We start from the raw sequence: 12351 nt of genomic DNA, 5'->3' as shown, positions 1-12351 counted from the left end.
TTGTAGGTCAGGGTGGGAATAACCAAACTTTTTAGTATGCATACCCGTCCGATCAAGGTAAGTCCCCTAGAGCAGGGCTTCCCAAACTGGGGGTCGCGACCCCGGAAGGGGTCGCTTAACAAACTCGAGGGGTCGCAGAGAGCTGTACCAACTTTGCAGAAAGTACTCCATACACTGGCGTAGAGTACGGGGGTGCCGCACACCCCCGGCCTTGACCTTTGTATAACTTCACAATGTCATTTTTGTTCAAGTTACGTCGGTTTTAAAACGTTTCCAGCTAAGTGCAAACGTTTCCAGCTTTAGTATTGTGTGGCGCAATAACTTTCTCTAATAAAAATGGGTAATAAACTTTTGATTTCTAAGCAGTCTTTAATGTCCGTTTGCAAAGCACTGCTAAACTTGTTGGTCCAAGGTGATAAGTGCCGATTTGCAAAACAATGTGACAGAAGCTAAAGGCTAAAGCACGTAAAATGTATCGGTGTTTGGACGTGTAAAGTAGTAGCCGCGAGAACCGGTGGTTTTTTTCAGTTTTCGCTCGAATTAGTCGTTTCAATAAATACAACAAAACGTATTTTTTGCATTGTTTATCATATTTACCGTGAAGGGTCGCGGAAAATTTAAAAACATTAAAAGGGGTCGCGATCAAAAAAGTTTGGGAAGCCCTGCCCTAGAGGACCAAATATTTAGTATTGTTTTGGTTTTTTTAATAATACCAGTAAAATTTAAGTCGAAAAGTTCTTTTGGCGACCCGTTGACAGAAAATTCGATTCCGAGATAACGAAATGACGTCTCTGGCCATGTTAGGCCTTTATCTAGGTAAGGTTTAATCTGCGATGATCTTTTGGACCCAATGTAGAACGCTAACGATTTTTTGATGTTTATTTTACTGCCCGACATAAAGCCAAACTCATTAAGAATCGCAAAGGCTCGATCAAAATTGTTTGGTTCCCCTTTCAAAAAAACCAGCGTATCGTCTGCCAGGAGCGACACTTTAAAGTCATTGCCCAATAAATGAATTCCTACTTCGTCATCTTTTCGCATCGCAGCCGCTAGGCATTCAATGGCAAGTACAAATAAAGTTGGAGATAAAGGGTCTCCCTGCCTTACCCCCCCAAAACAGAAGACGTACCACCTGAAACCCCTTCGCGTACCACTAGTGGCACGCGTACCACAGGTTGGGAAACCCTGCTCTACACGAAGCGAATAAACTAAAATGAACATTTGAACTAAATCTTGTTTTTTTGTTAGAGTTTGAATGCACTAAATTGGCCACACAGCCCCTTTTCTCGAATGTTTACTTTAGCATTTTTTTGACAAGAACTGTTCGTATCGTCCACTTCATTCCGCGCAAAGCTGGGAGGTATACTGTCTAGACCTGCATAAGTCTACAATTATTTATTTTCCAACAACCAATTGTAAGATTTAAAAAATAAAATAATTGCGAAATTGACAAAACGAGCCGGTTTTAAGTCAGAGCCAGCGGTTCTCAAACTGGGGTCCGCGGTCCTTTAGGGTCCGTGAGGCAATTTTGGGGGGACCGCGAAAAGGTTGAAGTAAATCTATAATCTTATTTGGCGTCAGTTTGTGCCACTGAATCAGTTTAAGTCAAAGTAGAATTGAGAATCGACTGTCCCCATTCTTAAGCAATAGTCTTGATTGCATGCCAACTAAGGAAATTGTTCGCGCACAATCGTAATGTTTTTGTCGCAATTTTGCAATATAGCTAAGATCCTGCAATCATTCTTTCGTTTTTCTGAAATACACATTCGGGCTTAAGCACCGCGAGCCCTCGAAATAATGGCAAAGGAACCGTTTTGAAAAAAACATGAAAAAGTTTGACAACCACTGGATTAAACGAATATTTTGTTTTATTCACATCGCAAGCCACACAAAAGTGGAAATTGAACTTGCAGGGATTTCAGTTTCAAAATATCCGATTCCACGATCTGTTATGACAACGTCGATTGCTTTCTCTGCCGTATTTAAAATCACCAAGGTCACTGTTTTCTTGACCTCATCCACAAACGCCACAAATTTGGTGTTGAAATCACTCGTACCCTGCATTTCTATCCTCTTTGCACTTTCCACGATGAATTTACTACAAATGGTAAGAACGCAGAAATTGGTTCAGAAATTACAAATTGAATTTCGTCACATATCGTAATACTGCTGCAACCATTTTAAGCATCACCCCCAAACCACAAAACGACTATGCTATGTTTTAAAATACTATATGTGTTTAAATGACCTGTTTCCTTTTTACCCAAACGTGTTTATTAACTTGTCCACAGACGCGAGTTATCTATTTATCGACTTATCTATTTATACAACTTCAAAAGAGGTATACAAAGATTAAATTGGTCCATCGCACCCTTACCTGAAATGACCCATGTGGTAATACATTGGTTGTTTATAAAACTCGTCGGCGTCCGCATTCACAATGATTGGGGCATCAACAAAGTTCTTCACCCAGTTTGGACCACCTCCTTGATCTAAAGCCAAATTCCAATCCACCCATCCAGTAACCCAGTTGTTTAGATCCTGTTGTAACAAACAGGTGCGTTATGTATATACGGTGTTCAGTTCCAAGTTAATAGAATAGAATACTCTACTAGCTGCCCCCAAATCAAGCCAATTGGTAAATAACCTCTATAAAAACATCGGATTTTGATAGCAGAAGCTCTCTTGTTTTACTACACTGGTTGAAACACGAAGGGTGTTGCAAATATTTCGCTATAGCTTAAGCTGTCTCTTTCGGTACCTGCATCATATCCCTGCTGTATCGTTCTCCCCTTGTCCAATCACCGAGCTTAACTTTATCTGGATTAAAAGGAATCGCTCCGGTGCACGCCTCAGTGCCCAGTATAAAGTGGTCAGGAAACAGATTGTGAGTTTCACTGAGTCGACTTGGCGGTGCCAGCATGTCCATATACCTATATTAACACAGCATAATCTTCAGGACAGGCAATGTAATTGATTAAGTTAATTTACCAGTGGACACCTATCCCGGAGACGTATTTGGCGGCCTCAGTATCGTTGAGGACCGTGATTGCCCAGTTCGGAAACAAAGGACGTTGGTCGTCACCGATCATCAGTTTCAGATCGCCGTGGCCGCGGGAGTGCAAAGTTGGACCCTAAACAACAAACTCGTTAGACTACACTCCAAGCACAACAACTTTTCCAGTGTTTGATTGCGTTTTTATTTTGGACATATGATAAGAAGGATAAGTTGATCTATTCCAGGACAGTTTTTGTTTGGTGCCGTCTGCTTTTTCTAGTTTTGAAAATGAGCCTTTCGTATGATAAGACGAATGGGTCCTTGTATTATTGCACATATTTTCAATTTTCAATGTTCCGTCGCTATTCCCATATTTCTGGATTATTGTAAATTATTGAATAAGTTTCCCTACCAGGTCCATTTTCACGAAGTCACGTTGTTCAGCTGCAGTAAAAGCCATACATTGAAATGCGAAATCGGAAAATCCATCTATTGGTTCGTTTTGTGCTGTCAGCCCCCACAGTTTAATCCCATTTTTGTCGTATTCCTCGACAAACCTAAAAATCAATTTTTGTATCATGCTGCAACCTGTTTCTCTTCCAATAGTTGGTAAGTTTTATAATGGCTATGTGTAAAATGTTTATGTTTTGATCTCGTCTTAAACACGGACGTAGCGAATCTTTGTAAAATTATCCCGAACGATGGAAATAAGTCTCTAGCAGTTCATTAGCTCATAACCTATATTGTAAACTTACGTAAGAATGCTTATTATGACCTCAGTTTATGAGTTTTAACATCACGCCGCCGACAAATAAAAAATCCAAATATAATACAAAAGAAACAGAACTCATTGACCATTGTGCATCTCCTACCTTGCAAAGTAAAGTGCCCATGCCTTGTGGTACTCATCCCCAGCTTCACCAATCAAACTACCGTTTCCGTACAAAGCTCCGTTCGTTTTCATCCACGCGGGGGCGCTCCAGGGACTTCCGAAAAACTTGATTGGACGTTCAGTCATATCCATGGCACGTTTCATAAGTGGGATCTGTTTAAAAAGTAGTTTATTGTGAGTAAAGTAATTATAAACCTTAAAGGGGTATATGCATTGAATATGTAGAAATCGATTCTTTTCATGGCATTGTTAAGCGGTAGACCACAACAGGGCCAACTATTCTATTTTAGTTGGTTTTTACACAACTTCGTCTCAAATTTGGTACCTTATAACTTAAATCCTCAACAGCTAAAGCAAAGTTTGACATCTCAAAGTCATCTGGTTCGTCCGCGTACGTGTAAAGATGGGTAGAAAAGTCGCAACTTGCCATGGGAATTCGACCTATGTTATACTCTATACCTGAAAGCAGAACTGATGGTTTACGACTGGACGTGGTATACTTCTGGCTAGAAGCTAGATGATGAGTTTTTAAAGATGCAACGTTTTATTTTTCAATGCATTTAGGATCAAAGCATGTCGACTTTCAGCAGGCATGCAACCCAGCCTGCGTTGCTTAGTTGATAAAGCTCTGTGAAGCGTCTGCCTTGTGTCTGAATCTCATTTTTGCCTGGAGCTGCTCGATAAATCGTTTTTATTTGGTTCAATAAATCAGTGTATTGTTAACTTGTTGCCATCTGATTTCCAATGATAAATACAAGCTGTCAAAAATATGTCGAAAATGAAAAATGAATTCACCTTGTTTTGAGAAGTATGAGCGAAGAAGTCGTTCTTGGGTTCGCTGCGACAAACTGACAATGTTAATTGACGCTGCATCCGTAAACGCTCCACCGAAACCGATGATTGTTTGATAAGTTTTTGCAGTGCCTCTGTCAAGAACAAACTGGAGTCCTGCACACACAAAATACAATCTTGTCGCTGTTCTGTATTTATACTACGTACTACCCAAATATATAGCGAATATTCGAGACAACAAACTGCCTTAGAGTTGTTGCTCATTAGCTAACAGCCTAAGTTATGAGGACCTATAAGATCCTGTGCTAAAACAAAACAAAAAACAACAACTAGAAAGGTATCAATCGTTTTTGGTTAGTTTGATGTGGTAATTCGATTTTATGTCTTTACCAACTTACGTGAAGCATTTTTATTGGTGGTTCCGGTTTGAAACTGTAGTGTCTTTTGATCAAAACGCAGCCCCGCTTTACTGCTGGTGTAAGTAAGGACTTCGCCAGCATTTGGTGTCGGCAGAGAAGTCAACGTGTCGCAGTAGGTTGAGTTGCACACACAAACCGTCGAGTCACCATCGAACGCACGATGGATGCATGTTTGAGCTGGTCCATTGGTGTCATCAACTGCCAGAAGTAAAACAGGCAAATATAATAAACTGAATTTTAGAACTATATTTAGACATTAACAATTATACGTCAATGTTTACGATGTTGTAACATTTGAATGTGCAACATTTCAAACTGAATGTGAAAAGTTGACCTGCTTATACCGCTAAGCCGCAAGGTTATGTTACATAAGTTGGCTTTGTTCTTCTGCTAACTAAACACGTTTAAATTTGTAACAAACAATCACCAATTAAGCTTTGTCTCCTGCGATTCTGGTGGCAGTGCTACGAGGTAACAAAGTTGAAATTTAATCTGCAATGACCTTATTCTGTCCAGGACAATGGGTTAAAAATGTATCGCTTATTGTCACTACTATGTCGAAGTAGGTTTGTGAAGTTTAATTTTTAACATTTAATAAAAGAGCAGCACAAACATTTAGTAGCAGTGTCAACCAAGCAGGTTTAGACGCTGGTCTTTACCGAAAACCAACTTTATGTATCGCGAAAAACTTACCTGCAGTATCTGGCAAAACCAGAACCACAACAGCAGCAACAACAGCAGCTGCGATTAGTCCTGCTGCTGACAGGCCTAAAGCAATCTTGTTTATCATGCCTTCTTACACCACGCGCCACCTTGATTTCAAATCTAGACTGATTGTACCGTTTATAAAGTTGGTTAATAATTCGAAGTTTCGTGCAACCTTTGCCCTTGTGACAATGGCGTGATGTCAGTCAGTGCATTAAATCTTTGTTCTGCTTCTTTTGTTTTCGTCATTTTGTGCGTTGTTTATTAAAAAACAAACATTTAGGCCTTTGATGATACCAGTGATTGTACAACTTGGTAAACTGGAACGTCTAAATTGGTCATAAAATATCATATTGTGTGCTTAGACATGAGTAATTTACAGCTATTAATTTACCTGCTGGCTTGCTTTGTAGATTTAGGTCAGTTGATTGTATTATAACTTGTTGGTCCAAATTCGCTGGGACGTGAGTTAAGCTTTGAAAGTTGCAGCCAGGAGCTTTGTACAATTACACTTTTGTAAAGTTTAAATACTCCATCTACCCATGACGAACACCGAGGACTGCTTTATGTAGTTTATCAATTTACCAGTAATCATTAACTTTGCAGGCTTCGGCATGAAATAATCAAACATGGTTTACCACCACCAACTGAGTTGCATTGATGAACGAAGTTGTTGTGGTTCGTTTACCCGTAAATTATGTGGAAAATTTTGCTATCTTGTACTTTGCTGTTGATTGGTAACTTTACGCAACGACGCAGCGTTTCGGGTAAGTTTGTTAGCTTTAATAGCAATTAAAGTGGCTTTCTCGCAACTTTGATAGCACTCAGATTTTGATTGTGCACATAAGTTTCAAGTTACCTATTAATACTATGATAGTGACCTAATGTACAATTTTACGCGACTGGGTTGAATGTAAGTTTCAAGAAATAAGTTACGTACAATAGTACACAAGAGACCAGACCAACTCAAAGATTGAATACCAGTTGTTGTTTTTAAAGTGCGGTTTTAATACTTACTGAAAAGTAGTTAAAATTCAGTAAGCCAGACAAACGAATGGAAATTCAGCAGGTTACCAGACTCAAACGCTAGCGCTTTTACATGAAGTCCAATTAGCATTATTTTTTCAGTAGAGGCGCAACACCAGTATCGCCCATGCGTGCATCGCTCTTATGGATACGATTCGACAGTGTGCGTTTGCAACTCGACTTACTGCGACAGAGTACCTGTGGTACCCAGCTTGCAAATCGGAGAAGGCGTTGTGTACACGAGCAGCAAAGATGGATTGCGCTTTAACCAGCAACAGTTCAATTTCTCACCTGATTACAAAGCTGCTGGTAGGAACTTACTACTAAATACTAGTCCAAGTTTTTGTTACTTGTTCATTATGTTATTTGTGTCCTTCTTTTCACGAAAACATGTAACCATTTTTGACCTTTTTGTAATTTTTAAGTGACATTTTTTTTTTCAAGTTTATTAATTTGTCCTCAGGCGTGATTGTCAACCCGATAATGAATTACTGTTTTTTTGTCTGCAGTGGGAAAAGCGACAATGTGTTAAAAATATAATGATTGACGCGATTTTCGTTGGTTCTAAGTAGAAAAGACACGTGTAACGCTTCAAATGTGTGTTCGTAAAAGATTCGGTTTCGGCCGATTCGCAACAAATCATTGGGCCTAAACCGAATCTTTGCAAAAAATGGACGATTTGGCCGAATAAATTCGGCAAACCGAATATTCGGTACATCTCTATACAGAACCACCAATTTTACCTCTACCATAACTTAACCATAAAACTAGACACCCTATGACGTAACAGCGTGTCAGGTTAGTGTGCCACATCCCGTGATTTTAAACTACATAACCCTCAGGCTGCGGTGTTGTGACTTAACACGATTTACTAAAACAAAAAAGTTATACTGGTCATAAATGTTAAATACTTAAAAAGAGTTTTGCTATTTTTCACTGCAGTGTATGTTTCAGCGGAAACTTTCAGCTTGAGTGTCAACATCTCGACTGCCAAGCGGTATCAGAAGATTCAGGGTTTTGGCGGAGCGTTTACTGATGCAGCGTCAATCAATATAATGAGCTTATCACAGAAAAGTCAGAACCAACTTTTAAAAACTTACTTTTCATCTGAAGGTTAGTATTGTTTTTATGAATAATACACTTGTAATGCAATTTTTTTCATCGCCAATTTTTTGTCAAAAATGGACATTAAATATCTCTATGCAAGCAGATATTTCACTTCGAAGTGCTACACACAGGTATCGAATACAACATGGGAAGGATTCCAATGGCAAGTTGTGATTTTTCAACACACGAATATACGTACAACGACAGCCCAGGCGACTTTGACATGCAGAACTTTTCGCTTGCGCAGGAGGATCTAAAATATAAGGTTGTAACATAGAACATCTTCATAACCCTAACTATAGTTGACTTCCAGCCAAAACAATCCGGATCATCTGTGTCTGTGAACTAACCTGTTGATACCTGCAGATTCCTCTCATACTTCGGAGCAATGCAATGCGCAATAAACCGCTCAAGCTTTTTGGTAGTCCCTGGAGCGCCCCTGCCTGGCTGAAAACCAACAACGCATTACACGGTAGGGGAAGTCTTAAGGGACAAGCAGGCGACCAATACCACAGCGCATGGGCTTTATACTTTTCCAGGTAAACTGGTAATAGTTTATTATGTTTTTATTGCTTTTTCCATTAGTATTTCGTCACTCCATGATAATTTTCTTTTGTAATTATAACAGTTTTTTTGTATGCAATTGTCTTTTTTTGGTTGTGTCTTAATACTTCATGACAATATAATCTAATAACATTATAATTAGTCCAAACACATGTGTATGGTAAAGTAAAAACAAGTCAGATGTTTTTAGGTTTGTTGAGGAGTACAAAGCACTAGACGTGGCCATATGGGGGCTAACAATCCAAAACGAACCAAACGACGGATTTATTCCAGATTTTTCGTTTCAATGCATGGGAATGACCGCAGAGCAAGAACGCGACTTCGTTAAGCTTAATCTGGTACAAATTTTCCGTTGTCCTATTCGTTCATTTATAATCGATAGTTTACACTTACACAAAATAGGTTTTCTACAAAGCCTGTAAGTAAGCCATTATAATGATAATTATCATTCAGTACTTCTTTTTTAACATCTTTGTTCTATTGATTAAAAAAAATCTTTGTCTAAAGCAGTGGTTCTTAACCTTTTTGGGATGGTTTCCCACTAAAGTCGATCACCAAGTTGGAATTTCCCCCTCTTTTATTTTTATAAAGATGTTTTGTCCTCGACGTCGGGACCATAAAGGCTTAGTGCAATGTTATTTAGTTTAAATAGTGCTACCGTGAGAGAGTAAAAATGTATGGGATATTGAAATGTCCTCTGTTGCATTTCTCATTTTTTATCACAATCAACAAAGGGAAGGCATTTATTCGCGCACAATAACAAAAGCATTGATATTTTAGACATGTCTGTGATGTAACACACGGCCTTCTAACACTAGGTGAAATTAATCTTACATGTTGTTGCGAAAAAATTTGTAGTAAATTAACTTTTAACAGTTGATTTAAGTTAATTTAAGGCCGGATTTGACCGGCGGGCCGGAGTATGGTTGCTCTCCCTCTAAATACAACAAATTTCCCACTAGTGGGAAATTTCCCACCGGTTAAGAACCACTGGTCTAAAGGAACAACAAAGCTTAAACTGCAACACCTGTAGTAAACCTTTAACGTAAGAGATTATTATTAACCTTTGGCCAGTGTCCAAGATTTTGTATCTCAGATAGTTGAAACTTCATTTTGAAATACGCAAAATATCAATCCTGAAATACGCAATCAATCCTGACTCACATATTGTTTGTAACAATCGGTTTTTACTTATCGTCAAGCATGCTTTTATTTAATTTCAATATTGTTCAGGGTCCAACTTTACATTCGCGTGGTCATGGTAACTTAAAATTGATGATAGTCGACGGACAAAGATTTTTACTACCAGAATGGGCAACAACTGTTCTTTCCGACCATGACGCAGCCAAATTTGTGTCTGGAATTGCAGTGCACTGGTAAGCGAATTCACTTGGACAATGCTGGTCGTCACAAGTCACAACAAAGCAACAGTCAAGTGTAGCCTACTTCGTTTCTGGTTTAAAATCATATTAAAAACAACAACAACAAAAGTTTGGTAAGGCCAAATGTTTTGAAAACGTATTAAAGATGAAACAAACAGAAATAAAGAAAAAATAAAAATAAAACAAGCACGAAAAAAGCTATGAAAATTTATTTCAAAGCAGCTAATGTGTGTTTTTTAGGACTAAAGCATTACAAAACGAAAAACTAATCCTTGTTCAATTGTTGTAGGTACACGGATTTCGTTACACCTGCAGATAAGTTAAGTAAAACCCATCACATTCACCCTGATTACTTTATCTTGGGAACAGAAGCTTGTGTTGGACAACTCTCACTTGCCGGGGAAAAAGTCAAGCTGGGAAGCTGGCTCAGAGGCCAACGCTACAGCAACGATATTTTTAAGGTTACAAAAATGCAATATGATCAATGTTGGTGCCAGCAACTTGTAGAGTATATTTTAAGACTATTTTATCTTGATTTGTAATTTGTATTCGTAAACGGGTCATCATTAATTTGGTAAATTTAGCAATATTTTCATTGGTTTTATGCATGACAGTAGTAATACTCTTTGATATGGTTACAATATTCCACCTTGTTACAATTATTTGTATTTCTTAGTATAAACAGCAAATCGTAACGTTTGTTGCAGGCAAAACGTTTAACATACTCTATCTAAAACTTAAACTGGTATCATATAGGATTTAAACAACTGGGTAACTGGGTGGGTGGATTGGAACCTTGCTCTCGATCAAGGCGGTGGTCCAAACTGGGCAAAGAACTTTGTCGATTCACCCATCATTGTCAATGCTACAAAAGATGAGTTCTATAAACAACCCATGTTTTATCACATCGGACATTTCAGGTAAATGTCTTCAACAGAAAAATGATACTAGCCTAATCCTCGAAGATATAGCTTATCTTGCAGATAATGTTGAGTTGAATTATTGCATGGTGATATTGTGGTCGATCAAACTCAAATTGTTTCTAATCAATCAATTCTGGACCAAAACGTTTGAAAAAGTGTTTGGTCTAATGTTTTTATCAAATATCTAAATTTTGGGGCGAGGTTTTTAGAATGATGATCTACTTTCATCAGATTTAAATGGTTTCTCTTGTTCCTGACCGACTTGTTGCCTTAAATATTTTTATTTTTTAACCGTACTTTTCATGTCAATCATTTACCATTAAACTTTGCTTTGATTCAACCGTTTTGCAGCAAGTTTCTCATGGAGGGCGCAACAAGAATATACGTTAATGGACCAAAATTTTCTGATCCACTTTTAAGACACGTGGCGTTTATTGACAGCGACAACGTCACTGTTACTATGGTGATATCCAGCGCACTCGATTCGGAAACTCACCTAAAATTGAGTGATTCTTCTCTTGGGTCTAGCACTTTTAAAGTGCCACCTCATTCGATTCAAACTTACGTGTGGAAAACCAGGAACTGATTAGATTTAATGTATGCTTTAGGTTTAGTTCAGAATAATTTGTCAAAAAGTGTATTTGAGTTTTTTTAAATTTAAATTTAAAAAAATTCCAGAAATTAACGTGTTTATAATTAACGCTGCTATTGTTTTTTATTCTTCGCCTAGTTTTTAAAAGTCAGTCATTGATTGCTATTGGAAGACTTCAGATGCAAACTCACTGGGTGAGAAAGGCTTTTTTTAGTTTCCCGTTCAGTTTATAATGTTTCGTTTACCATTGCTATTAAACACCATAGATAAATTGATCTTTGTAAAAAATAATTTAAAATAGAATATCAAGTATGTGTTTGTTTGTTTTCAGAGAAAAAAAAATAATTCCACATTTAACATTTCATATCACCACTGACAAAGTTTTCGAGAGCATTGTTCCCTGCGACACTTAATTGCATTGAATTTGAATGGAATGTAAGTAATGCAAATTGCAAATGCCTGAATCCAGACGATTTGTTTTTTGTTTGTGAGTATCGACCGCTACTTTTTCGCCTCTTGTGGGAAAAGATGAACATGAAGTTCGTGATTAAAATAGAAATTTTAAAGCAAAACCAGACGTAGGGACCCAATACACGTCCAAGGTAATAACTTCTCACATTGCTTGTTGCGTAGAAGGTCACAGAAAGCAGACGGCTTGTTACAAAATAATTGCGTTTACGTTGACCTGAGCATTGCTACCATTTCGACAAACTCGGGTCAGATGGTGTCAAAACAATACTTGCAATCGGTTTGACTTTGAATACTGTAACCTTATATAACAGGTTTGCGTGCGAAAGGGGTGGGAACGTCTGACACTGACCTGGTTTTAGTCACTTAATTGTCTTATTGTACGAAAAATGTCTCATTCCTAGTTAGTTCCAAGGCTATTAGTCCAACCTTTAACACACGTTCTGCTATAGTGTTGTTGACCTTATGCAAAAATATCCAAAG

At 38.1% G+C, this 12351-nt stretch overlaps 2 protein-coding genes across 3 annotated transcripts; one reads left to right on the top strand and one right to left on the bottom strand.

The window, feature by feature from the left end:
• Positions 1-1856: 1856 nt before the first annotated feature.
• On the bottom strand, positions 1857-6045 carry LOC145213613 (lysosomal acid glucosylceramidase-like). The gene is made up of 10 exons (XM_080081974.1): positions 5795-6045; positions 5081-5299; positions 4686-4838; positions 4216-4349; positions 3871-4043; positions 3411-3555; positions 2992-3134; positions 2762-2933; positions 2378-2541; positions 1857-2098 (listed from the first exon to the last, which is right to left on the bottom strand). The coding sequence occupies exons 1-10, from the start codon at positions 5889-5891 to the stop codon at positions 1873-1875; spliced, it is 1626 nt and encodes a 541-aa protein (XP_079938100.1). The 5' UTR covers positions 5892-6045; the 3' UTR covers positions 1857-1872.
• A 174-nt stretch (positions 6046-6219) lies between these two features.
• Positions 6220-11992, top strand: LOC145214653 (lysosomal acid glucosylceramidase-like). 2 transcript variants are annotated; one of them, XM_080083223.1, is made up of 10 exons: positions 6220-6573; positions 6938-7141; positions 7787-7945; positions 8071-8204; positions 8306-8478; positions 8694-8841; positions 9737-9879; positions 10175-10346; positions 10642-10805; positions 11160-11992. In XM_080083223.1, exons 1-10 carry the CDS (start codon positions 6504-6506, stop codon positions 11392-11394), a joined length of 1602 nt encoding a protein of 533 aa, XP_079939349.1. In that variant the 5' UTR covers positions 6220-6503; the 3' UTR covers positions 11395-11992. The 2 variants fall into 2 exon arrangements, with proteins under 2 accessions (XP_079939349.1, XP_079939348.1); XM_080083222.1 differs by having other exon boundaries at positions 6222-6573; positions 6935-7141.
• Positions 11993-12351: the final 359 nt, after the last annotated feature.

This window comes from Phallusia mammillata, chromosome 2 (genome assembly GCF_965637545.1).
Source record: "Phallusia mammillata chromosome 2, kaPhaMamm4.hap1.1, whole genome shotgun sequence".
Lineage (NCBI taxonomy): Eukaryota > Metazoa > Chordata > Ascidiacea > Phlebobranchia > Ascidiidae > Phallusia > Phallusia mammillata.
This window is presented reverse-complemented; position numbering and strand designations above follow the sequence as displayed.

What these genes read in the sequence shown, in the direction of transcription:
- LOC145213613 (XM_080081974.1), bottom strand. Translation starts at nt 5,891, where the DNA reads ATGATAAACAAGATTGCTTTAGGCCTGTCAGCAGCAGGACTAATCGCA. An exon ending in GGTTTTGCCAGATACTGCAG is followed by an intron (nt 5,300 to 5,794) that starts GTAAGTTTTTCG and finishes TACTTCTGGCAG; the next exon opens with TTGATGACACCAATGGACCA. An exon ending in CTCATACTTCTCAAAACAAG is followed by an intron (nt 4,350 to 4,685) that starts GTGAATTCATTT and finishes TTCTGCTTTCAG; the next exon opens with GTATAGAGTATAACATAGGT.
- LOC145214653 (XM_080083222.1), top strand. Translation starts at nt 6,504, where the DNA reads ATGTGGAAAATTTTGCTATCTTGTACTTTGCTGTTGATTGGTAACTTT. An exon ending in TGGGCTTTATACTTTTCCAG is followed by an intron (nt 8,479 to 8,693) that starts GTAAACTGGTAA and finishes AGATGTTTTTAG; the next exon opens with GTTTGTTGAGGAGTACAAAG. An exon ending in TATCACATCGGACATTTCAG is followed by an intron (nt 10,806 to 11,159) that starts GTAAATGTCTTC and finishes ACCGTTTTGCAG; the next exon opens with CAAGTTTCTCATGGAGGGCG.